The following is a 27168-nucleotide window of genomic DNA, read 5'->3' on the forward strand; positions in this document are numbered from 1 at the left end:
AGTAGGGTGAATGTATGTATATTGTTCCCCCTGGTTTCTCACACTGGTTTCTTTTTAATAGGGGCTTCCTGGTCCGCAAGGTCCTATTGGACCTCCTGGTGAAAAAGTAAGTTACAGCATTATTCTGGTATTTCACAGTCAGTCCTGTGCAACAACCTTGCTTATGTGCTTAAGGGCTTTGCTATGTTTTACAGAATAGTAACCTAAGATCTAAAAATTAGCAGATCTTCCTGAAACCATCAAGCAAATGAATAACCAATGGAGGCCTGGCTTTCCGCTCATGTACGCATTTTCACAAGCATGATTTCCTCCCTTTATTTTGGATTAATTTTCTGTTACTAGCTTCAGAATCCCATCTACGATATTAAACAGTGTGTACTTGTATGTTCATTAATTTCACAGCAAGCTGTGAAAATTATTTTTATTAATCTCTTTTATAAGAAAGTTTTACCTACTCAAGTTTGATTCTGTTCTCTTTTTTAGAGGATTATATTTTGACATAACTCTGCAGTGTATTTGGCATACTGTGGTGTCACTTGGTGTTTTTTTCCTGATCTATCTGTACATGTTCTTGTGGATTGAAATATGTCTTCTGTTAATTTCAAAAATGTCACTGTTGAATTTTACACTAATTTTACTTTTCTCCCCATTTCGCTGAATTCCTGCACTATTGATTTTTCCTTGATTTTGCTCCCCTTCACTGTTTAGTATATACTTTAGGAGAAATTGAAGGAGATTTTAGGAAGCAATATACATGCTTTTTACCTGCCTGTGTGCCTAAGAAGTATTATTCTAGCAAAATGGGCTAGGTCCACAATATACGCATTCCAGAGGCTTTCGCAAAGACGTACCATGCCTTTCAGCTATGAGCGCTGGGGTTCTGCAACCTGTACTCTTTGCGTCTTGATCTTGTTGGTATCTTTCTTACGGTGAATCCTTTTATTCCTGAAATTCTAAATAATAGTTAATTTTGTAATTCTTCCCCACCTTGTGCTGTGTGTGTGCGTGTTCATAGGGTGATTCCTGAAGCCTGTTCTCAGGCAAGCACCTCATTGAAAAATATGGGTGCTTTGTATTGGCTAAAGTTTGTAAGAACTGGCCTTGCACTTATGTATTGTATGATAGTATCTTCTTGGGTTTCGTTTTGTTATATTTTTGGTTTATCTCTGATATCCATGTCAAGGGATTTAGGTATAACTACATTTTATATCCTTAGCTCTTAAGAGTTAAATGTATTGGGTATGGGTGGGGTTTTTTCCCCTTTTTCTTTCCTGTTTTTTTTTTTAATTATTATTTTTCTGATAGCTACTCTACACCTGGGGTGGATGCACCAGTTGTTTTAGTAGAGATTAAAATACTAAAAAGATTTAAGGTAGTTTGCTGGCTTAGGACATACCAGTCCTCAGCAAGAATGATCCTCCATCATCCTAGGAAATGATATAATGTTCGCTATTGTCCTTAAGATGTGTCTCTGTTGCTGCATTTAGGGACCTCAAGGCAAGCCCGGCCTTCCTGGCCTTGCTGGTTCTGATGGGCCTCCTGTAAGTAACCAAATATTTCATCCCTTGAATGTTTAAATACTTTTACCGAGTAATAAATATTTCTGGATACCTGTGTTGCAAAAAGAAAATGGAGAGTAAAAGCACTGGTAGTCCTGGTTGGCAACAGCATTATAAAATCCATCTAAACACCCTGTATCTTTTGAGCTGTTAAAACTAAGAGAATTACTTTTTTGAAGCAGCTGCTAAAAATGGCTGTGGGCTTTTAAAATGTGGTCCCAGATGATGAAATGCATCTGCAACATCTGCAGGGATGTGTAAATAACCGAACGGACACACAAAGGGCCAGATACTGTTTCACTGTAGTCCTACTATGTCAGTATGGCAAAGCAAATCATCTGTAAAAATGCTCACCACTTGTTTTCTGAGGAAACATAGAATAGACTAGATCTTTCTCTGCTTCCTGGCCTAAGGTGCATATTACGTGTTTGGGCTTCTTCTTTCATTGTCTACACTGGGACAGACCTAAGGCAAACTTTAGAGTCTTGTGATCGCTAAGTAATTCAGCTTAGCTCTGAGGATGCGTTCACTCATGTGAACAGAGAGTGTAACCACCTGAGTAGCATTGCTTACAGTTCAGGCATTAAACTTAAATGGAGTCGTTGTTCATCATGACATTAATATACACTAGTTTTCTTGCATCAAAAACATCATCTTTTTATACCACCAAAAGCCATTAGACAGTCAGTGTGACTTCTCGGACCACCTCTCTCCTCCCCATGCCATTTTCCCGTACAATTTTCCTTTTAGGTTAAATCTGCATTTCTTAAACCTGACTTATCAGCTAGGATAAGAACAACAGGACTGACTGCAGGGCTTTCGCTGCATAGACGCTTATATTACAAATACAGAATTGTACCCAGGGCTCTCACAATATCTCCTTTACCCGCCAAAGTACCATTTTCCTGGAGAATGTTAAATACGCAATGATAGTCCAGCTGGAAGTCTATGTCTTGAATCATTGCCTAAACATTTGAACTTTCCCCCGTATCCTTTTCTGCATGCTGGGAACAATATTAATTTCCAAACATAAGCATTATTTTAAAATCTGCACCTTGTTAAACCTCAAAGGCAGGGGGGAAATGCTGTAAGAGACAATCAGGTGTTAGCACAGGACTGTACCTGATATTCCTACTGGGGTGGGTTGACCCCAGTCAGCAGCTAAGCACCCACCCAGTCACTCGCTCACTCCTCCCACAGCGGGATGGGGGAGAGAATCAGAAGATCAAAAGCAGGAAATCTCATGGGTTGAGGTAACAACAGCTGAATAAGTGGAGCAAAGCTACACACGCAAGCAAAACAAAATAAGGAATGCATTCACTACTTCCAATCTGCAGGCAGGTGGCTAGCCACTTGCTGGAAAGTTGGGCTTCAGCACACGTAAGGGTAACTTGGGAAGACAAACACCATACCCATGAATGTCCCCTCCTTCTTTCTCCTTTCCCTGAGCTTTTATTGCTAAGTATGACATCATATGGTATGAAATATCCCTCTGGTCAATTTGGAACAGCTGTCCCAGCTGTGTCCCCTCCCAGCTTCTTGCCCACCCCCAGCCCGCTCGCTGAGGGGTTAGAATGGGACAAAGAGAAAGCCTCCATGCTGTACAAGCACTGCTCAGCAATAGCCAAAACACCGGCGTGTTATCAACGCAGTTTTAGTCACAAATCCAAAACACAGCACTGTATGGGCTGCTATGAAGAAAATCAACTCCATCCCAGCCAGACCCAGTACACCTACCAAAATTATCTCCCTCATGCGCAAGTAGGTTTGTTCAGACGAGGAGAGGCAGGTTAAACTAAGTCCATTCTAATTGACATGACCTATTTACAACCGTAGAATTACACTAGAGATTGAAGGCAATGAGCAGTACCTTCCTGATTGCAATGAGCTTTGTAACTGCTCCCGTGATATCTGTGTTAAGATCAGGTGAAAGCTCAAGAGCATTTTTCCAGGAGATCAGGAAAATTCTTGCTATGCTATTTCATTTCACGTCTATGTGAGGAAATGTCCTATTTTGAAGGCAAGACATTGTTAAAAGTGGTGTATTATACTGGAATTAATGGAAATCTAAAGGGATACAAATACATTCTTTAATAGCAGCACTTTTAAAGTCATTTAATGTTACAGAGACCTCTGATACTGGATGGAGATTTAAAATTTTGTACAGAAGAAAGCATATTCTAGGAGATTAGGATTGAACAAGTGACATGTACGTTTTAAAAAACAAGTAACAAATACTCAATGTTAGTAAGACAAACTCTTTAAAGGAAAATTAACAATCACTGGTAAGCAAGTATCAAATACTTTTTATTTTAATAATTCTTTTAATAAAGAACATATTTTAAACTGTTTTCCAAGGCCAGAAAATGGAATGTAAGCACCAGGGGTTTGTCATATAAGATTACCAGCCACATCAAAGTCATATCATATTTGACACACTGAAAACATTTTGGGAGGTCAATGACACCAAAACATAAAGGGTTTTAGTAACTAGTAACTGGCTACATGTTATGTGGGACCACATGCTTGGCAAAACTAGACATTTACTATGCTCCTTTAATAAGACTGATGAACATCAATAGCAAAAGGATTCCTGACTGATTCTCATAAACAATAATCTTCTATTAACCTTTAGTTTCATTAAATTGCCTTTAAATTTTGCAGAATTTTAGTGTAAATTTTGTAAGAAAGAAAAACAATGGATCGGTTAATGTTTTGAGCGCTGCAGTGTTAACGTCAGTGATATAGAAGAAAGACTAAGGCGTAAACATATTTTGTTTTAAAAGCAAGTCACAGTTTAAAACAAAGACTGTTAAAACTAGATCAGCCTTCTATTGGCTTCTGCAATAAATTCCATAATCTTTTAAATAATTTTAGGAATGTCTTCATGCTGTAATATTAATCACCCTGCTTGTTTCGAAATCAAATTTGAGAGTGTCTTGCATTAAAAACCTCTTACTGCTGAAACATTAACTAAACAGAAGGGGTGATCAGGATATTCCTAAAAACATTAACAGCAACATAACTATCGTCCAGCTTTTCCTTTTTTATGTAAATTACATCAGTATCGAAAGGAAAATCTTTCCTCAAAATTCTGTGTGTGTGTTCTAATACAGAATAAGGGTGATTAGTGACCTGAAATTCAAGTGTTTAAATAATTGTGGTTTTATAATAAAATGTCACTACTGAAAAATGAGTATTTTCCAAATCAGATACATCTCTCTTAAATCAGGGTCATCCTGGCAAAGAGGGTCAGTCTGGAGATAAAGGTGCATTGGTGAGTTTTAAAACTTTTCCATTTATTTACATAGCTTTCAAGAAAACCTTTGGCAGTTTTTCAGCTTTATGACACATTTGTTGCTCCAAGAACTATTTAGGAAGATAATAGAAAACCCGTAACGCATTCAAAGCATCTGTGTGCAAACATATTTATTATGTTCATAATCTTACAGAGTTTCTAAATAAAATAGAGATTACTCTTTTAAAGTAAAACTGATTGTGGGGTTGACCGAATGGCAATCAATAAAAGTTGCATACATTTAATATAAATAACTTGCAAATAGTTTGAGTTTACAATTCCATTGTATAGAGTACCCACTAGGGTTCTTCAGAACCTTGTTTTTTGAAGATTTACAAATGCATGCATACACACTGTATTTTTTAGGTCATCTTCAAGTCAGTGACCGTGAAAAGTAATTTCTTTATTTCTTTATGAAGCACTGAAGGGTCTTGGGGCTCTTTAAAGTGTTCTGCTTGCTCAGTATTGACCCTTATTTATCCCGAATAGCACCCTTTATAGCACCTGAAATCAGTTTCAGCTGCAGTACTGATTTCAGTGGCAATACTAAAAGGTTGTGTTCTGGATAAATAGGATGAATGAATGAATAGGACATTTCAGAAAGTACAATTCCACTGACACCAGCATATTACTATGTGTCCAAAATGTTGTTATCTGTTGGAGGCTTGTAGATTTTATCCTGATTTCTTAAGAAAATACAGCTTACACAGAGCATTTATGTTTTGAAAGTACAGGTATGTGACCACCTGTCAGTTGTTCCTTACGCCTTTTGAATTTATTGATGAATTTCAGGCAAATTTGATAGAAAATTTTACTTCTCAGAGATGGTAACAGTCTAAAGGTCTTGTGAAAAGACACAGTTGGAAAGGGGAAAAAGACCTTATCAAGGGCCTCATTAGGGAAAGACTTTGTTATCTGTCCATCTCGGACATCGGAGAATCAACAAAGCAGCTCAGCCTCAGACACAGACATGTGTTCCCAGGCTTCCTTGCTTCCACTGTTTACAGAACTCAGTTTCTTTAGACGCTGCCAGCAGATTGCATAGTATCAAAGTTAAGCGTCTTTAAAACGCTCAGCAAACAGCAAATAACAGCAACCAGACACCGGTCAGTAGTGATAGCACCATGAGCCTTTTAGCTTTCAGGTTTGGAATCTCTTTTTTTTTAAAGACCGTGATTTTTATTATTACCATTATTTTGATCTCTACTTTTGACTTGTGTCATCATCATAATTAACATATAAATTTTCTCCAGTAAGTCACCACTGGTTTCTAACTGGCGTCTTTTTGTTTGTTTTTGTTTGTTTATTACATTTTCCAGTTGCCATTGTTCCAGATAATTTATATTGTGGATAGACGTTTCCCAAATATTCAAGTAGAACCAAGTTCATAATTTTATTAATAGTTTTATAGTGACATTGAAGGGTGCTTTGTGATGCCATGACTTTTCTTAGTGGCAGGCAGCCCAGTGTTATTTTGATGTCTCACGCAAGACTGCTGCGTTATAGTGAAAGAACAAGGATTAGACTCAGAAGAGAACTGCTTGCTAACCAAGTACTGTACAAACAAAGGTTCTTTACTCCAATATATTTTAGGGGCCTCCAGGTCCTCAGGGTCCCATTGGCTATCCAGGTCCTCGTGGTGTAAAGGTAAGATTTAATTACCGGATTCCTCCCCCCACCCCTTTTTGAATATATGCATGTGGGTAATTCTTTATATTCTTTCTTTAGGGAGCTGATGGTGTCCGTGGTCTCAAGGGATCCAAAGGTGAAAAGGTAAATCTGACTGCGTTTAATCCCTTTCCCTTTTTCTGTGTTCCTTATTTCGCTGCAACATCTTCCGTCTCCTTCACTGCAGTGTGTTTTCTCTTGCAGCAGTGGGTTTATTTTTGTCTTACCCTAAGGACATACCAAGCCCAATTCATAAATCAGTGACCTCCATGGTTATTTACACTGGTACAAAGTGAATATAAAACCTTCAGTTATTAGAATGGTTTTGGATCCTCTTCACACCAGTTTAAGTAACTTCTCTCTAAGGTGCTCCTCAGTAGAGAATTAGACATCCCCTCTTTTGTTGATAGATACTGTAGTGGATACTGAGAAGCTTGTGCATCAGAGAGATTGCTGGTGATAATAGTATTATTTTATCTGTTTTGATAGTGCTGTAGGCTAGATTTTGTATTTTTTGTGTACATCTTTCAATGGCTTTCTAGGTTCCAGGTATTTTTGTCCCAGATCTTTGGCTTTGCCAAAGTGATGGACAGCCCCAGTCAGATGCATATATATGAACATGAAGAAAGCTTTTACATCCCCCTGATACCATTAATTCTGGTTGTAGAGCTCTTACTAGAGCAAGCACCAACTACTGCGATCTCTACTGACTTCTGATGGTCTGCAGTGGCTGAAACTACAGCCGGTATTGGTTTGAATTCCCACTTTCCTCAGCCCTCAGAATGAGAGACAGGTAACAAACACCATCAGTCATACCTCCTGACCACACAGGCAAATTCAGCCTTGTGGCTCTGGTGGCTACTGCATATATATTTATAGCTATTTCTAAAGCAGAAGACTCAGTCTTGCCAAAAAGCCTTGATTTCAGCACTAGAGATCTGTCTTTCAGGCTCAGATGCCAAGAGCTGCTGTACATTTTCAGGCTTTCCTAAACCACAGTTTGTCCAGTCTGCATACTCATTTTACAGTTGCTCATTAAATCTAAGCTGAAGAAGAGTGTGTTTAATACCTGTGGAGACTGGATGGTTCAAAAAACCAGATTTTCTTCTGCCTTACTGAGTGATTAATATCCAGCTAGGACAAAATACCAGACTCACATATAAATAAGCTTAATATACGTGCGTATATATATGTGTGTATCAATGAATACTGATTAGCATAATCTCCACAATATTTCCGTGTTCCTAACAATTGATCTCACAGTTGCAGGAAGACACTGAACTCTACTGAATACCTCAAAAGGTCACCCAAAGATCTTTCATAGGTTGCCCTCACAGTGCTTTAAAGGTCTGTTGCACAGGCCTTTTTTGCTGAATTATTCAGATGCCGTTACATGGGGGAAAGCACTGTAAGAGACAGAAATAAATAAATTGATCATTCAGGAAAGCCTCTGTAGATCTGGAAGGGTCCCAGGGGTATCAGAGGAGGTCCGTCTCCGTACTGACCAGTAAATGTGACTAGAACTCTAGGTATTTTATTTGTTGTTAACAGCAGACGAGGAAATAGAGCATTCAGCTCTCTCCTCCTACATGGAATAAAATCAACCTCTTGTAGATCTCAATAGCTGGAACCTCACTGTGAAAGCTGAAGAAGAGTTTCAGTTCATTTGGCAGCCATTTGGTCAGCAGTTGGCACATGGTCAGTCCTTGCTGATATGTTGCAGAGTGTTCTCATATAATTATTACTGTCCATGGCCATAACTGAGCAACTTTTACAACTAAAGCTTTTTCCATGTAGTCTTCACTCTACCTTTTTCACCTCTCTCTAAATTTTAAGAAAGAACACCTTGAAATTTTAATTTATGCAATATAAGACGACCGTATAAAGCTTAGCTTCACCATCTAGAAAGCATAGGAAACCTGCTTTTAGAATGGTTTTTAGTGTATTTTTTTCAATGAATCACGATGGGTTACCGCATCATTTTTACATGAACACATACTATTGAGCAACTGTATTTCCTTGTTTGATTTTTTTTTTTTTATTTTAATGTCTCCTACCTATTTTGAGCTGTTTACCACTAGCAAATCTATTTCTATCACCCTTTCTAGGGTTATTTGTTGCATGCAGCATGGCTACTTCTGAACAGAGTCAAAATGGCTTTAGCCTTGCAATCTGTCTCAGTCGCTGATCGGGGGAAGATAAAGCTTTTGTGGGCCCAGGAATGCAAAATGCAAACTTCTTTTTCAAAGTGAGGATGAAATAGAAAGCCCGTCTTGATTTTTTTCAGTAATGTGGAGCACAGTATCACTCTTTCCTGGCTTTATTGACAGTCCAAATATTACTCAGATTCTAAGTCAGTAACATTACTTCAGCATATAAAAAAACCTAACAGCATCATAGTAAAACATTTTACGATGTGCTCATTCATCACAAAGACCTTTGCTCCCAGGATACAACTAAGATAAAAATGCAGTCAATAATCTTGGCTCTCTGGATATTGGAACAGTAGTTGTATGATGAGTTAGATCAAGAAAGGGGGAACCAAAAGCTGACCAGTTATGCTGGAGCAAGCCATGAACGCCTCCACTGAACAACTCTGGAGATTTCTGTTTGTATCTGAACTAGCTTATACAGGTGTAAATGAAATTTGTCTGAGTACTGTCTGCTTGTACTTCAGCACGGAGACCTATTAAAATGCTTGGAGTACATTCTGTGCCAGAATTTACTAGGCAGTAAATAAGTAATTCTCACTAGGAATAACAATAACGTGCACCTGTTTGGCCACTGTATATGGATTCAATCTCAATGTCCATCGGTTTTTCTACTTTCTTTCAATCACATCAGCCAATGTGAGTAGGCAAGGCTGAGTATTGCCGGACATCGAACTACTATGTAGAAATGACTTCTTCTTCTTTTATATCACGAACATTAATATATGTCTTTTTTATTTTTTATTAAAATGTCAAAACCAGCCAATTTTTTTATTCCTCTCATGATACTATTAAGACACTAATTTAAAAGAAAAATTAATTAAAAGGGAGGTTCTGCTATCAAAAAGAATAACACTGAATAACTTGCCACCAATTTTTTAGTTAATTGAATGGATGACCTTATTAAAAAGAGTGATAATCAAAAAAAAGCTTAGGAGCTAAGAAAGGACTTTACAAGATAATTCATAGTAAAACAGAAGAATTATATTGTCTCTAACCAGATTTTAAACAGCTTTAAACAGCTGTTATCAGGACCTTTCAAACTAAAAAGTCATTTTGTATAGTGCACTGATATACTTTCTCTAAAATAGCAATAGACATATTAGATTTTCTGGTGTCTGAAGTTCTCATTTTATCTATGCAAATTATTTTAATCTGTAGTGAATGTATTTCCTTATTCTGTCTGCAGAAAAAAAAATCCTTTCTATTACTAAAAGTCATCACATGCATTTCTGCCTTTTTTAGGGTGAAGACGGTTTTCCAGGATTTAAAGGTGACATGGGCCTTAAAGGTGACCGGGTAAGCGTTTATTCATAGCCCATATGTTCTTAAAAAGTTTAAGTGTTATTATTTTGAAAGGATCACTGAAGTGAACAAATAAATTTAAACCAAAAATAAAATAAAAGCTAGTAGCTTAAATTATTTCTATTACCTGTACATGCACAGATTTGAGCCAGAGATTTGGTTCTTGTGAATCAACAATGCCACAGTTAGGAAGAGAATGTCAGTCTGGGATATCCTTTTCACTAAGCTTCTTCGCCTTCAGGCAAGGTGACTGGGCTCTTACGCTTGTGAAAGCAATATTCAATGCCTAATTTATATGTATTTGCATTTATATAATGAACATAAGCAGTGGTATTTTCCTAACTGGAAATCAGACAGGGCTTTGAGCAACCTGATATAGTTGAAGATGTCCCTGTGCATTGCAGGGTGTTGGACTAGATGACCTTTAAAGGTCCCTTCCGACACAACCCATTCTATGATTCTATGATTCTAATCTCTATTTACATTTACTGAAAACTTATTTTCAAGTAATTGCAGGTAGTGTCTCTAATATATGCATGAAGGCAATCATTCCATATTTATAAGGTGGTGTATTTTAGGGAGAAGTTGGTCAGCCAGGTCCACGAGGAGAAGACGGTCCAGAAGGTCCAAAAGGTCGAGCAGGTCCATCTGGGGACCCAGGTGCTGCTGGTCCAGCTGGGGAAAAGGTCAGTAGCCAGATATCAACATAAACATGTCATTGCCTCATAACATAGATGGAGCCCATGATCTTCATCACTAAAAAAACAAGCCTCCAGATCTGCAAAATCTTTAATTACCTAACAGTAGTTTTTATGAGACACTACTACAGCAGACCACTGGAGTTCACATTTGAAAAAGTATTGGGAATCACTGTTTTGTAAGTATACAAAAAGGCATTATAATACTTCATTGGCACGTAAGGCAGCTAAATTCTTATCCCAAATTACATACAGTGCACGCCAGCTAAGAAAAATATGATGCAAAGAAAATAGTTGGGCACAAAGGATGATAATTCATTCTGCAGCACCACCATTAATATTCACAGTCATATTACGACAAATTGTGACATGAAGGTTGTTTTAAACAGAAAACATACCCTGAATAAAAATCCAAAATAGGGTTGGCAAAAGTGGGCTGTTACAAGGGAGGACTGAAAAAAGGATGGTGATACGAAATACAGCAGAGAACAGGCACAAAGGTAAGTACAAATCTCTGTCGAATCCTGACCTCAACAAAAATCACTTGGGATTGATATAGAGGAGGAAAGGAGGCTGAGGAATGCGTGTGCGGGTACCATATTTCACTGGGTGAGAGCATCAGAAAAGAAAGGTGATTTCAGCAGTGGCATTTTGGGTAGCTGGGAAAGAATGATAAAATAAAATAAAACAGAAATGATGGTTCAGAAATGTGTATACGATATTTCACAAAAGTGAGAAGATGCTGGTGAAAGTATTTCCCTTTAGATTTTTTGGTAACTGTGGCTTTAATGCTAGTTCTGTCTTGAAAAGAGTAGGACAGAAGGTGCATTTTACATTTCTTTCTCACTTTCGCTGTCTCTAAAATAGGAACAGTTAGTATTTTCCAGCAACATCCCATCTGACATCATGACATCTTTATAGCTGTACACAGTCTTTGAAAGTATACATTGAAATCTTAATAAGTATGTGGTGCTACTAAAAAGGTAACAAAGTTCACAGCTAAGAGTTTTGCCAGGAAGACAAAAATGTATTCAGCAAACTTAGGAACAAACTCTCTTTTCATCAAAAGTTGCTGCTTTTTGCAAGTATGTCATTAGTAGAAGTTCAGAAAGATGTTAGGGTTATAATTTGAGCCTAATGTCATTCGTAAACTCTTAGAAAAGTATATAGCCAAAAACTCAGTTCACTCATTACAAAAAAGATTTATTTTCAGGTTCACTTAATGTTGTGGTTTAACCCGCCAGGCAGCTAAACACCACACAGCCGCTGGCTCACTCCCACCCACCAGTCTAGCCCAGCCAAAACCAGGACACTTAACTATTGGGAACTATTTCTGAATTAATGTTCTCCACAGTTTTGCAAGATACCTCACCAGCTATTAGGTCATTGAATTGATTCATTAGGTCATGAATTAAAGAACATATAAAAAAAGAAACTCAGAACTATTGTCCTGCAGGAATGCAAGCTGAGTTCACACCAGAAAGCCAGTATAGTCAGTTTTCGCTAGATCAGCCAAACAATCTGATATAAGGGTCATATTATCTTCACCTACAATATATTTACATTCTCCAGAAAGAACTGTATGTTTCATGGCAATGGTTGTTTTCAGTATCGCTGACCTGACAAAAATGTAAGAATATTAGGAATCTTACAAAAATTTGTATTGTTGTCATGATATCTGCAGAATAACTAATTGACTGAGGACGTCTACAAAATAGTCCATCTTTTTCGAGGCTTTATAACCTAAGTTAAAAAGAACAAAGTAAACCAAACCAAACCAAAACAAACTTTGTTTTATAGTTTTTAAATATGCATTTGAGTTATTTTTAATTCTTCTTATTCAAATTACTCAGTGTGAACATACGTTCGTGTTTTTAAGCATTTCTTCTTCACTATGACATATATGGGACTCTTAGTCTCACAAGTCCAGAATCTGAAGCCCTAAATATCAGAAGATATTTGAAAAAAGTTACTGGTGTTGATAACACTATTAGCTGGGCTTGAAATTGTAGACCCAAAGTCTTCCCTTTTCTTGCCCATTGAAAGTCAAACATCTTCTGTGGATATTCTGTGGATACTTGGCCAGACAGAGTGGGTCAGAGGAGAATTCTATGATGTTGGTCCTATGATACTTATTTTAGCACAAAGACTAGAATAACGTTTATGAACTCTTAGATCTCCCCACAATATTAGGGAAGTGCCTGTAAGACCAGTTATCAATGTCCTATTCCCTTGTCATTCCTATGACTTACTTAATGCAAAGGTACTACTCTTCCAAAGTAATGTAAGTATCAGAGTAGTCTCCTATTCTCTACGTTCAACTGATCCTGTGATAAGAAAACTCTCTTTCCCAAGTAGGTCTAGGGCTGGATTTGCTTAGTAAAAAAAATACCAAGTATGGTGCCAAGAAAAAGAGGAACACATCAGAAAAGAGCTTACAATCAAAAAACTGTCCGTATCCACACTCAAAACCTAGGCAGCTGGGCTTGCTTAATCATAAAACCAGGGACAATTTCAGTGAGTTCGACAAGAGTTTGATGCACTCTCATGCTGCAAAACATTTCAATCATTATAATGCATGCAGCTTGTTTCAGTGTGGCACATAACTGGCAGCATTATAATTATTTTCACAAATGGAAGAATTCTTCTTTAATAATTTCTCAGCCAGACACATGCACTTACGTGAATATGATAATACACACCATCTTTATTCATGTGCTGCATTATTTAAGAATAGACATGTTTATTTTGGCAAATTTCCTTTCCCATACAGGTCTCTCCTTTCTCTTTTTCATTATCTAAGGTTACTGCAGAGTATGTTATATTGTATAATCATATCTTTTCCATTGAGATCTTCTCCAAAATGTGATAGTCTGGAACATGGACCGTGTTTAGAATAGGCAAATAGGCAAATTCTTTCCCAGAGTTCCCATCTTTCAAAGACTGAAACTGCTTTCCCTTGCCTTTGAAAGTGGCAAACCATCACTCATCCTCTAGAGGTCTGAAGAGACCAACTCAATGGGGTAGGGTACTGTATTTCATTTCTAGGAATGGTTAATGTCAGTGTTGATCAGACTGCTCATCCTGTTGTCCTTTCTGAACATAGCAAGGTGGTAATATTTGTTGACAAATCTATTGTCAGCCAATAGTCAGTGGGGTATGATTTATCATAGTCTCAAACAGTTTAGAACTATTCAAGAAAAAAGTTGATTCTTCAAACGCCTATTCATGAAAAACCTGTGGAGAACAAAGCAGCCATCACACAGTAAAAATTAAAAAGGATTTCTTCTCACTTAAACCTATTAACACCCTGATTTCTTAGAGAATATTAATAGTTTAATGACCTCAGCCCCACATCACTACACAGCACTTCATGGGGGAAAAAAAGAAGACACTGAGGTATTGGCTTTGCTGAACTCATTCATTGGAGTGGGATTTTTATTTAAGTTTAGGGAACTAAGCCCACTGGTGATTAATAGTTAAAATGAGAAATTTATTTAATTGAATATTATATTCCATGAAGTGTCATCACTCAAGTTGTGGAAAAAATATTTTCTGTAGAAGTTTGCTGAACCACTAAGGAGGATAAAATAAAAATTGACACTGCCTTCTTATTGCAGGGTAAGCTTGGTGTACCCGGATTGCCAGGATACCCAGGAAGACAAGGTCCAAAGGTGAGCTGTAAATGAGCTGTATATCTTGTGCTTTGACTTCAGTCACGATGGCAGTTATTTTATTTGTGTGTTTGGGGAAAGCAGGGTGTGAGCATCAAAGCAAGGGCCATTTTTCACATTTTCTTTCTTGACAATCACGTTCTGAAATAAAATCTTTAAATATGTTGGATCCCTAAGGCAGGCTCTTTAAGGAGCACTGTCTTTCCTCTTCTTAACTCTACTGCCTTCGAACCTTTGGCATCCTCTCATGAGTTGTGTTTTTGTGCGAGCATCAGACTGGCATGCATTAAACAATTTGAAAATGAAATAACTGCTGATATGCTTGAAAGAGAATGAGCACTATATTGACCACTAAATGGATGCTGATAGTGATGGGGATTTTCCGTGTGGTACAAGGATTCCATTTGTGTCATTATTGCTTCTTCCATAGAATAAGCCATATTTCTTTGAAACATACAATTTAAAATTTTCGCCATGTTTTCCTTTTGCTTCTGTTAAGACAAACATGACAAAAGCCAATCCTTAGTTGATTTATGTGCCTATGTCTATCCTTCAGCTATCTTTTATGTTTTGATTGCAATAGAAAACCATATAGGTGGCTTCTGGTTTAAGTGGAGGCTTATATTTTTAAAACATTTTTATGAAACATATTTTTAAAAAGGTCGTCCTAACACAGCTTTAGGAAATGGGCATGCTAAATGAATTGCAAACTCTCTTTTTTGAGATTAGCAAGAAAGAAAAAATGGAATAAAAAATAATTCTACAGACATTTCCCAGTGTAGGGGAGGCCATTAGGGAGACATTGCGTCTCCAGACTGTCTCAAAGATGACTCGTCTAGGGAAATATCGCAAGTAAAAGAATCCCTTACCCCTTCTACACAACTGAACAATCAACCTGCAGTAAAATCCTCAACTTTGCTCTACTTTGGGTTTTATTTTTATTTTCAAATTTGAAATTTTGATTTTTTGGCAGAAATACAACTTCCTGGCTGGCTAAGCAAAGTGTTTTTCTGACTCTGGCCTATACTTTTCTGTCAAGTGAATGAACTATCTGAAGAATGCTTATTCACTGAACACTCTGTGTTAGTGAAAAATATCAAAACTGTCTATGGAAAGTACTCATGAAAACTATTCACCTTGAGAGACACGGTTTTTTGCTTCTGTTTCTTAGCGCAAATGTCTGAGATTTCAGTCTCTCTTTTTGTTCCCCTTTAGAACTGTCTTTTGAAAAGTCTAAGATCAAAGAGGTTTTACATCATTCAGTTCTAAGAACAAATATAACACTTCAAATAAAAGTTGATTGATTCTTTTTTCAGCAAAGACTTGATCAAGAATTTCATTACATTAAATTTTTAACACATGAAAATTGAAAATAGTTCTCAAGCTGAATTCACTGTTTGCTCTTCTAATTTGTCACTTAAACTTCCAAGGAAGAGCAATAACAGCTACGCTACATCGGCTCACTAGAGACTTGTTTTGAAACTTATTCACAGTCCAGTTCAAATTAACATAAGGGAGAGAGAAAAAATGAAGCAGCAGAAAAACATATTAGCTGTGTAAAGCAAATAAGAAACCTCGTCCCAGTATTGTCAAGAAGGTCCACACTGTTCTTTTTGTTGTCACTTGCTTTACATTATTTTTCTTCTGAGAATTGTTCGTAGAGTACTGCCATTATCTGATAATTTTCACTATATTTTTTTTCTCCCGTCCAGTCCCTCTCGATTAACACAACTGCAAAAAGTACTGTGTATATATAAGATATTTACAACCAAGTAAAGCCTATTAATGCCCGATCATTAAGAATTGTTTTTCCCTCTGGCCTTTTAATTATAAAAAACATGCTTGGGCTTCACAGAGTAGAATTTTCAGAGTTTTATTCACATTTTAAGTTATAACTGGTGAAGAATTAAAAAGAAAGGAAGAAAGGAAAGAAAAGATAATCTCTTACTTTTCTCCCACCAGTGAATATCAGTCAGGTTTTCATTAGAGTCCGTGTCAGTGAAGTGTTTTTCCCTCTGGCCTTTTAATTATAAAAAACATGCTTGGGCTTCACAGAGTAGAATTTTCAGAGTTTTATTCACATTTTAAGTTATAACTGGTGAAGAATTAAAAAGAAAGGAAGAAAGGAAAGAAAAGATAATCTCTTACTTTTCTCCCACCAGTGAATATCAGTCAGGTTTTCATTAGAGTCCGTGTCAGTGAAGTTGTACTGCCCCTACGTCATTAATGGGTAATTGGAATGGTTGTGTGAAACAAGATTCATTAAAAGGAAAGCATCAGTAAGAAAAAGAGAAAAAAGGAAAAAATACTTACTGACATTTCAAAGAAGAGCACCAAGAAATTCTATTTTAAGTTTTTGTTGTATGCATTTTATTTGCCGCTAAAATACTAATAGCGAGCTGCACAGATACAGATGCATTATCACAGCAGGGAGTCTGGCCAGTAGTTTTAGTGGCTGGCCAAACCACACACTGCTTTGATTTTCATCTCCGGTCACTTACAAGTATATTTTATCAAGTCTATCACTTCTTTGACCCCAAGTCCCTTATGACAAATTAACACCTTGGCAGGTAACAAGTCTGCTGTCCCTCTGGACCTGTATACCAGAAATAAAGAAGAAAATAGTACTGCTGAGATTAGACCGGGCCGTTAGCAGGAGGAAAGGGGAGAAAAAAGGAGAAGTAGGAATAATGCCTGGAAGCAGTTCCTATATATAGAAACAATCTCCCCATAAATTCTGCGTACGAGATGAGCATATAAGCGCATGTACAAGTTGCACGTATCAGTTAAATGACACTGGCCAGTGGTCAGCCTACAGTGAATAACACAAGTTGCACCTATCAGTTAAATGAAACTGGCCAGTGGTCAGCCTACAGTGAATAAAGCCCCTGAAGTAATTTACAGCTCAGTAAAGTGAATAGAGGACCACTGTTCAGGTGTGGCAACACCTCACGATTACTTTGAATGAAGTTACTTTCTAAAAGAATTCCTATACTGTGAGGCAACAAGGCCTTGTTTGTTCCTCTTCATTATGATACAGTTATTTCTAGTGGGCTGTTACTGATAATTTCTTTCCTACTGTTAAAACCAGTGCAGATTTAATGAATACTTTATTGTCTAATAAGATGACAAATAATGTCCATTCTATACATTGATTTTTTTAATGCATTCTGGAATTGAGGCATTATGGTAAGTTAATTTGCAACTATTCATCAGAGCTGTCACACTTGCAAGTTTGACGTGTATAATGTACATGACTTTGGAGGTCTGCTTTACATATAAATTAAATGTTGGCTATACTACTGTTTTGCTATTGATATCCTCTGATATTTGCATTGATTTCTTACGTAGGGCTCAACCGGTTTCCCAGGATTTCCAGGTGCCAATGGAGAGAAAGGTGCAAGGGTATGATAATTCATGCTTGCATGACACTTAATTAACTTTTGGAACTCAGTGCTATGGGAAGTCACTGAAACCTAAGGATAGAAGCTGCTATCTAAAGAACTCTAAAAACAGGCTTTTCACGCTTAAGGTGAACCTCTACAGTTATGTAAAATGGGACATGCTGAGACACTAGTTCTCATTCTTTAAGGTATTAATCTAAATACGCAGGAACTTGGACACTTTCTCACTGCGTATGCTACCACAATTATATATTTGAAAAAGAGACAAGAAATCACCTTTGCTGAAGCATCTTTTTTGACAGTATAGCTGAGTGAGTTGGCAAGGACTATTTTCCTGTATCCCATGAATTATCCTGCTACCATGCAATTTACCCTTAAGGAAATTCAACTTGTATTTCATAAGTATTCTGATTTGCCACAAGCTTTTTTATAGGCTGAGCTTCGAAAATGCAAAATATACCAGACAAGATGAAGAACATATACTATTACATATATTAAAAAATAGATGTAAAATGACAGCTTTTGCTGCTTTCTTTACTTGAAGCAGGTAAGGGAAAATCTGTTATGCATATTCTTCAAACTGTAAAAATGAAATATAGGTTAGAAAGAAGGTCACTGTGCCGTCGTCTTTAAAGCTCAATTGAACATAGCAGAACATGTTGTTAGAAAGATGATGAAATTAAGAGAATGAGTCAGAATCCGTAGATCATAGCAACTTAAAGTCAAACTGAAGTAATGTGTATCATTGTTCTTAAGAATCTATTTTAATTTGCAGCACGAAAGCAACACGATTTTAAGATGAAATGTATGAAATCCAATTGCATTTGCATTGCTTGTGTATGGTTTAAATTGTTCTTGTATTATTTTAGCTAAGATAAAGATATGTTGTTATGGACAGACACAAGCAATAAAACAATATTCAGTTCATCCTTGTTGGGAAAAATGAGACATGACTGCTGATCAAGATATCAGATTAAAAAAACAAGTAAAATGATAACATCAAAGACCAGACTTAAAATTATGAAAATCTAATTATATTGATCCGTTATCAGGCCTTCATAAAGCTTTCAATTCAGTTAGGATACTAACCACGTAATTAATACCATGAAACTGCATGCATAGAATGTCTATGCAGCATACTTAAGTATTATGCTGATCATCAATGAGACAATAACTGCTGGTTTTGTAATGTGAATCAGGTATTATTATACACCTTGCCTAAAGGGATATCATTGTGTTTTATGCTACCACGCACACTGGTACTAGGAAGGACAGTCATTGTCCCTGAGAAGTTCACAAGCTGTGTAGCATTTTAAGAACAACACATAATTTTTATTTTGATAAGTGAAATAAAAGCTATATAAAAAAAACCCTCAAGAAAACAGGTGTGTGCATTTAATTGGTTTCCAATAAAAGCAAGCTTTGTGCTAAAACCTCTCTGCTGATTTTCTGTTGCTGTTGTGTTTACCTCAGAGATTAGAAAGTACCAGTCATCAGGTTCCTTTTTCTACCTAAAGAATACTCTATTGAATTATAAGCTTCTTTGCATTAGAATGCACAGCAATACTAATGCCGAGCCTAAGGAAAGAAATCTGTTGAGTATGATTAGGAGATATATTGAAGCAAAAAATTAAGGGCTAGTATTCTGGCAAGTTCTGTATCTCCATGCAAGTCTGCAGAATCCCTGTAGGTATTACAGTCCCTATTTCTGTTATAAAAAAAGAGAGGCTTGCCCTTTCTTTGCGCTGTTAACCTGTGGAGCTGTCCATGGGAACCTGGGAACTTTGTCTTCAAGGCTTTTATTACACTGGAAATGATGCCAAGTGCTTTAGACTGCTGCAGAGGGACTCTGCTTGTTGTGTGCCATCTTCGCTACTATTTTAAAGTAGTTTAAAATGTTCTAACACCTATGACAGAATGTGACTCTGAGGCAAATTCAGTGCATTTAGCTACAAGTCCCGGTGAACTCAGAAAGATAATCAATTTTATCAAGGACCATGATTCTGTAAATTGAAATGCAAAGTAGATACTTAAAGATAACATTTAAACCTAAGGGAGTTGCACTCTGCCCCCACTTCAGTAAAAAAAACCCTTTATCTCACAAATACAGTGTCTGCTAAGGTGATTTCTGTGAACTTTTCTCTACAGGGTTTACATGGCAAACCAGGCCCCAGAGGACAGCGAGGACCAACAGTATGTACTTTTGCTTTGCAATTTAGAGGCTTTCCTATATTACTTGCCTCCACTATACTGTGAAGAATTATGTTGATTTGATTACAGTATCCAATAATTACCCTCAAGTGCATCTGTGTTAAATTGACAGGGTCCAAGAGGCTCAAGAGGTCCCAGAGGTCCCACTGGCAAACCAGGTCCAAAGGTAGTTGTCAAGCACAATGTACAGGTTGGCTACAGGCTGTTTCTTTTAAATAAAATAGAGGTCTAACCTTTGAACATGTTGTCTTTGCTTTCTAGGGTACTGCAGGCAATGATGGTCCTCCTGGCCCACCAGGTGAAAGGGTATGTGAAAGCTTTTACGTACATGCTGTTTTTCCCACTATGTAGGAGTGTGATTTGAGGGTGGGAGGGTTGTTTTAATTCTCCCTCTCATGCCTTTGCCCTTCTTCGACCAGAGTAAGCAGAACTGACAAAGCCTCAATTCCAATGATGCTTTTCACAAAGTTATGAAAGGGGTAGCTGAAGTTTGCTGAAAGCTTCTTCCATCTGTAGCTCGGTTTTGTACAAATAGGACACACAGAATTACATACACACTTTGTATTACATCCATGCACTTCGTATTTATCCATGCAAATTACAGTTGTACTTACCAGCCTATGCTCTTAAGGATGCCCCATTTACTGCAGCGTACTGCTTGTTTATGGGATTTACAAATCACTCGAGCCATCTCCAGAAGCTTCTTTCTTAAAGCAGCTGATTTTTTTTGTTCTGATCAGCTAAGAATTCCCTTCAGCCTACTTTCTGCTTGCTTGAGAAATCCTGTTGTGCTTGCTAAAATAAAATTTTCTGCTTGCTATTATATTACCAATCAATACACAAATCCAATATACAGTCAGCCCATTACACAGCAGTATATAACAGAAAAACAATATTAATAAATCAGATTGCAGCACTTGAAAACCGACTCAGATAGTTTAAGTGGACATGCTCTCTGCCAAAGTATTTTTGCAAAGCTTAAGAACAAACTTTTCTTTCGTAGTCATATTTCATTAAACTGCTAACCTTTTTGTGTGGAGAATCTATAAATCCTTTCCCAGTACCCACCCCCAAGTCCCAGTGATCTCCAGAAGTCTTACTCCTCAGGAGGGAGTTCCTTGTGCATTTTCCCCCCTTCCGTAACGTCGCTTTGTTACACTATTTCCTTGCTGAATACATGCACGCTTGGTGTAACAATACTGGCGGAACAGCAAACCGTTTTTGCTAGAATGACTAAGCAAACTGAAAAAGGAAAAAGGCCATAGGATCAGACCACATGGTTTGATTGAGTTGATTACTGGAGATAAGGACATCCATAAAACTAATGATAGCAAGAGCATGGCATGAGTGTGTTCTAGAAATCTCGAATTTTCAGTTTGTGTGTCTGCAGAAAGCAATTAAGGTTAATTTTGTTTGGTTTATCCTTAGCAGTTGCAAGTAGAGTATTAATAAACATCTGTCTGCTGTACACACGTAAAGGAATGCACATGCCTGCATATCACATTTTTCTGCTTAAGAAAAGGATTCCTTTCCTTTTGACTGAAAGCCATTAAAGCACATGCCAAAAAAATTAATACCAAGTACACTGGAAACAAAAGTTTTAGTTTACTAAAAACCTTTCGTACTCATCGTTTTAGCTCTTTCATTCCTGAAGCAGAATATTACTTAACTGTCTAAGAGACTGGTTAGTGGGGCAGGACAGTGGTTCTTGCAGTAAGGAGGAGAAGTAGGAGACAGAAGAACAGAAGGAAACAGGAAACAGGAGAACAGAAGGAAAGTTGAGGACTGGAGAATTAGACTGTAGCCCGTACATATGGAAGGCAACACTCCAAGGGAGGCTGCTAGGAAACAGGAGAACAGAAGGAAAGTTGGGGACTGGAGAATTAGACTGTAGCCCGTACGTATGGAAGGCAACACTCCAAGGGAGGCTGCAGTAAGAAGTTGAAAGTACCTCTGTATCAAGCAAAAGACAATGTACCAAGTGGAACATAGAGAGCGGGGAATAACTGAAAGTTTGGGTGAAACAGGAATGATGTGGCAAGTAAGAGAGACACAGGGGCAGGAAGCTGGGATTCAAGAGAGGAATGAGTCAACTAGGATGTTGGGTGTAGAAAACTAGGCATAGTCCAAGAAAGGAACTGTAGGTTGTTTTACGCTGGGGGGGAACATCAGAGGCAGACTACCAGAAGGTGAATAGCAGAGCCGTGTGAAGGAGGAGTTTGCTGACAGCTCCAAGAGGTTGTGAGGAAGAGAAGCTGTGGGGGGACTGAAAACAGTGAGCAGATCAATCCAAGATGAAGGCATCCCTGGAGAGAAATTGATTAGAGCAAAGAGATGAAGAATCGCAGAGCACCACGTCTCATATCACTCGTGTAATATAAGTGTGGGGTATCTATTTGCTTCCCAATAGGGGTGAATCTCAGCCAAAAAATAAAACTGTCATTTCTACTCCGCTGAGACTATTTCAGGTACCAGACATGTAAACATTAACTAATCTGTCCTGTGTAGCTACTGTTAAAATGAAATTTAATGACAAAAAAGAGAATGTAATTTTGATAACATGCTGTTAGTATTCTAGTGCTTTTTCTCACATAATCCATCAGTCCAGCAGCTTGAAATCTGCAAGCCATATTGTGAATTAAAAAAAATGCAAATCTTCTTTCCTTAAAAAGCTTCAAGATGTGAGGATCAAAGTACAGTGGGAATTTATGAGAAAGAAGGTGCAACTAACAGTAAAACTTTGAGTTGTGCTCTTATAACCCAATTCCTCAGAGAGACCAATTTCTTTCATATATTTTGTACAGCAGCTGAGTCAATTTTAATAGTTTTCCTCTATAAAACTCCTTCATTTTTTTGTGAAACTTTATGTTTTATGTTATACCCAGAAGCAAATGAGGAAAGGTCATTTGTTCACAGAGACAGCAGCATTAAAAAAACCCCAAACCCTCATATGGAGCATATTTGTGTGCTATGGAGGTTTCAGAAACAACCTTACACCTGTTTTGGAAGAGAAAATAAAAATGACGGATGGTGCAGTAAGATCGTAAAGATTTCTTCCTTTACCTAGCGCTTCTTAGTTGACTCAGATTTAGTATTACAGTATAATCAAGGTCTGCCCTGCAATAAGATTCACTTAAGGGCAAATTCTCCTAGGTTGGGCACAAGCGATCCTCTCCCACAGCTACATTCACACACTGCTTCGCCTACTGCAGGAGGCAGCCACGCGCTGGAAGTGAGCCTGGGCTCTAATGAGTGAGGTTTATGGAACTCAGAAACAGCTGGCGCTTTATCAGAGGAGCAAAAGAGTAGCATAATTTGGGAGATGTGGCCTCCTGCTTCAAGTCTTTTGCATCAAACTTCAAACCAACATTTCTAACATATTTTGACAGCTGATGTGTTGGCAAAACCAGATGTCATATACCAAGTAGAATAGGGTAAAGTCTTGCACTATATGACTAGGGTACATGGCTCTGCTGTGGGACCACGTAAAATAAATAAGGTTTTTCAAGTTGCTACTCTTTGACTTAGCACACTAAAAAATAAACAGGAAAAATTCTTTTAATAAGCTGACACGGTCCCTTTCAGCATATCAGCAATAAATTTTAAAAGCTGGCCTCCGTTGTGTTTGGTGATAACTTAGTCATGTAAGCTAGTGCTTTGTGTAAATATCTATGTGTATAGATGTACGTGGACATACGTGTATGTACACATGTATATGTATATACTTGTACATATACATACACAATACACTAACTCACATGATCATCTTTAACTAAATCTGTAAAACCATGTTTACACTAACTCATGATCATCTTTAACTAAATCTGTAAAACCATGTTGCATGAAAATTGTCTCTCTCCATATATATGTGTATATACAAAACTATATAAATAAAATGTTCATGCGTCATGGGGATTTTTTCAGCTATCAGCTATTTTTCATGATAGCAAGAATGTTGTATTTAGTCCCTGGTAACTCTGGAAAGCTTACTCTATTTGGAAGTTTGTACTTTTGTTGTGGCTTGAAATATTGTCAGAGTGTAAGAACTGCCAAAGATGAATGTTGGACTCAAAGTTAAAAAGACCACCAGACTATTAATTAATTAATTAATTCCCATGTTTTATGCAATGTTTCTTACTCACAGTTGATTCCTACTTTATTATGCACAGTTTCAGGGGTCAGACGCAGACATACTTTATATAAGTAGTTTTTCTTTTTTCTTACTGCATTCCTACACAGGCAGTATTGGTTTCAGGAAATCCCCTCCAATGTTGGTGCATGTGAATTGTTGCTACCAATATTTATGGCAGTGGAGCTGACGCTTCATGCTTATAACCAAACATTATGTGCAGAGTTCATAGCAAACTTTGCAATCCAGTGTCATGGCAGCTAGAGTAAAACTTTACGTGTTTGGTTGCCTTTATACCAGGGACCACAAGGGCCTCAGGGACCTGTTGGATTCCCCGGACCAAAGGGACCTCCAGTAAGTATCTTTTTAATTAAGTATGTGCAACAACAGGAATGTTATTTTTCATACAATGTTTCTGAAGTTAGTACTTGAAGATTTATTTAAGGGATGGTTTATGTATAGATTACAAATATGCTATTATATATACTAGCTTTAAGGCTAAGACAAGAACGCACATATTCAAAATTATCATAGGTGCAGCTCATATGACATTCAGCATAATGTACTAAACTGCAAGTCTTCTAGTATGTTGATGCCAATGTCCAGGTGACAGACTGAGTTTAGGCAAAATAGTAGTTTGCTGGTGTATATTTTTTTTAACAATTGATTTGTTGAGGAAAAAATGAAGAGGAAGGAGACATTCATTAGTAGCAGAAATGTATAGAAGTAATAGCACATTTGAGCTGCAGCCTGAACTAGTTATACTGCTCTTCTAGTGTGTTTCAGCTCATGTGGAGTAAGTACAAAAGCATCAAACCACCTGTGATTTTTTTCACCCATGCATTTGTTATTTTTTTTCCAATGCCAAAACCTGAAATTTCATCAAATACTCCTGTAATGCGTAGTTTTGTGTTAACTGAGTCATTAAGCAAAGAAAAATGGAAGGGAACTATAGGGACTTCCCATGATTTCTGAATTTACAGAAATCCATTTTGAACATGCATGCATTTGACAACCTAACAGTCACTCTCCAAGAAATTGCTAACACACATCAGGGAGGACATAAGGCAAATGTGTTATTAAAATCAGTTAGCTGATGTAGGAGCAGTTAAGCTGTACTGAAGCCTAGTCTAGAAAAAACAAAGAGATCAGAGGTTCTTACAGCTAATTGCACACTTTTTTTCAGAATTAAGGATGGCTAAGAAATGCTTTGATTTATGTATTTTACAATTTCAGGGGCCACCTGGAAAAGACGGCCTGCCTGGGCACCCAGGGCAGCGGGGTGAGACTGTAAGTAAATGTACTCTACTGTGCTAGTGTTGTAAACCTCCAAAGGCCATGACTGTGTGGTCAAAACTAAAGAAACGGAGACAACAGAGAAAAAGGGGAAGAGGCTGTAGTTTTCTTACAGTTGGTAGATTAGGTATGAGAAAGCTTTATTTTGTTTCCGTGCTACAAGAGAGAGGTTATTCTTTGCTGTGCCTGGTTAGTAACATCACAATGAGCTTAAATAGTTATTAGAAGTAAAAGAAATTAATACTCAGATCTCCATTTTAATAAAGATTTGTCAGGCGATTACTATATGGTTCTTTTCTCACTGAATGCCATGTAACATAAATAATATAATAAAAAGTCTTACTAATGGTAAGCAGCTAGGAAACTCAAAAGCTAACAGCTTTGGAAAGTAGGATCAGGAATGATTCAACCTGTGAAAAAAATCTTAAATTTTGAAACTATATCCTATGTAATCCTCCTAAGAATCAAGATGAATAAATTCTGGCAGCAAAATGAAAAAAATTAACATGTAACAGTTTTACTGGAATTATTTAAAAAAACTGCCTACTTCTGTAGTGCCAAAACCTTACTCCTGTCCCACTGAAATAAGATAAAATTCTTACTCGGATTTTTCAGAGCTAGAGAAAGCCATAAATGAATTTAGAGAGAAATTTTCTCAGCATGTAGAATGTGTTTTGGGTTCCAAAACTGTCTACTTCTGTAGTGCCAAAACCTTACTCCTGTCCCACTGAAATAAGATAAAATTCTTACTCGGATTTTTCAGAGCTAGAGAAAGCCATAAATGAATTTAGAGAGAAATTTTCTCAGCATGTAGAATGTGTTTTGGGTTCCAGCTTCACTGGAAATCTGTTAGTGACTGCTGAGTCACTTCCACTGCTGGAAGGGAGAGCACATAGCTTGAAGTAACACATCATTCTGAAAAACTGTATTTTCTTCCACTAGTACTGTAGCATTGTAATGCTTTGCAACGATGGTGGCTTTTTTGTGTGTGAGAGAAACATTACTGACTGCTTCTTTGTTCTTTTTCTTTGCAATTATGCAAAGACTAGTCTTGTGTACCATAAAAATGAATTTGGATCATTGTTCCGAATGCAGGAAGCTCAAAATTGTCCTTTAGTCTGATAAGAAAAAGCACAATTACTATTTTCCCTTCATTCTTATTTAGTTGAACATGAGCCAGTAACGTGCCATTACGGCAAAGAATGCTAATAGTGTCCTGGGCTGCAGCAGGGTGATCTTTCCCTTCTGTTCAGCCCTGCTGAGGCCAGTTCTGGGCTCCTCAGTGCAAGAGAGAGCGACCTACTGGAGAGAGGCCAGCAAGGGGCCACTAAGATGATTAAGGGACTGGAGCATCTCTACTATGAGTAGAGACTGGTAGAGCCGGGACTGTTTAGCCTAGAGAAGAGAAGGCCCAGGTCAAATCTTATCGAAGTATATAAATACCTGAAGGGAGGGTGTAAAGAAGATGGAGCCAGGCTCTTTTCAGTGTTGCCCAGTGACAGGACAAGAGGCAATGGGCACAAACTAAAACAGAGGAGGTTCCATCTGAACATCAGGAAACACTTTTTTACTGTGAGGGTGACCAAGCACTGGAACAGATTACCCAGAGAGGCTGCAGAGTCTCCATCCTTGGAGATACTCAAAAGCTGTCTGGACATATTCCTGGGCAACCGGCTCTCAGTGGCCCTGCTTGAGCAGGGCAGTTGGACCAAATGA

The 27168-nt window shown here is 37.6% G+C and overlaps 1 protein-coding gene across 5 annotated transcripts in view; it reads left to right on the forward strand.

Annotated features, from left to right (window-relative positions):
- COL11A1 (collagen type XI alpha 1 chain) overlaps positions 1-27168 on the forward strand; it is a 167428-nt gene that overhangs the window by 79987 nt on the left and 60273 nt on the right. For all 5 annotated transcript variants that reach the window (XM_019473101.1, XM_009283198.2, XM_009283200.2 and 2 more), the window contains 14 exons: positions 62-106; positions 1488-1541; positions 4792-4836; positions 6451-6504; positions 6586-6630; positions 9981-10034; positions 10619-10726; positions 14359-14412; positions 17764-17817; positions 19965-20009; positions 20140-20193; positions 20289-20333; positions 24457-24510; positions 25393-25446. In XM_019473101.1, coding sequence (XP_019328646.1) covers positions 62-106; positions 1488-1541; positions 4792-4836; positions 6451-6504; positions 6586-6630; positions 9981-10034; positions 10619-10726; positions 14359-14412; positions 17764-17817; positions 19965-20009; positions 20140-20193; positions 20289-20333; positions 24457-24510; positions 25393-25446 — 765 coding nt within the window. The remainder of the gene's footprint in view (positions 1-61; positions 107-1487; positions 1542-4791; positions 4837-6450; positions 6505-6585; positions 6631-9980; positions 10035-10618; positions 10727-14358; positions 14413-17763; positions 17818-19964; positions 20010-20139; positions 20194-20288; positions 20334-24456; positions 24511-25392; positions 25447-27168) is intronic.

Source organism: Aptenodytes forsteri, unplaced genomic scaffold (genome assembly GCF_000699145.1).
Source record: "Aptenodytes forsteri isolate BGI_AS27 unplaced genomic scaffold, ASM69914v1 Scaffold181, whole genome shotgun sequence".
NCBI lineage: Eukaryota > Metazoa > Chordata > Aves > Sphenisciformes > Spheniscidae > Aptenodytes > Aptenodytes forsteri.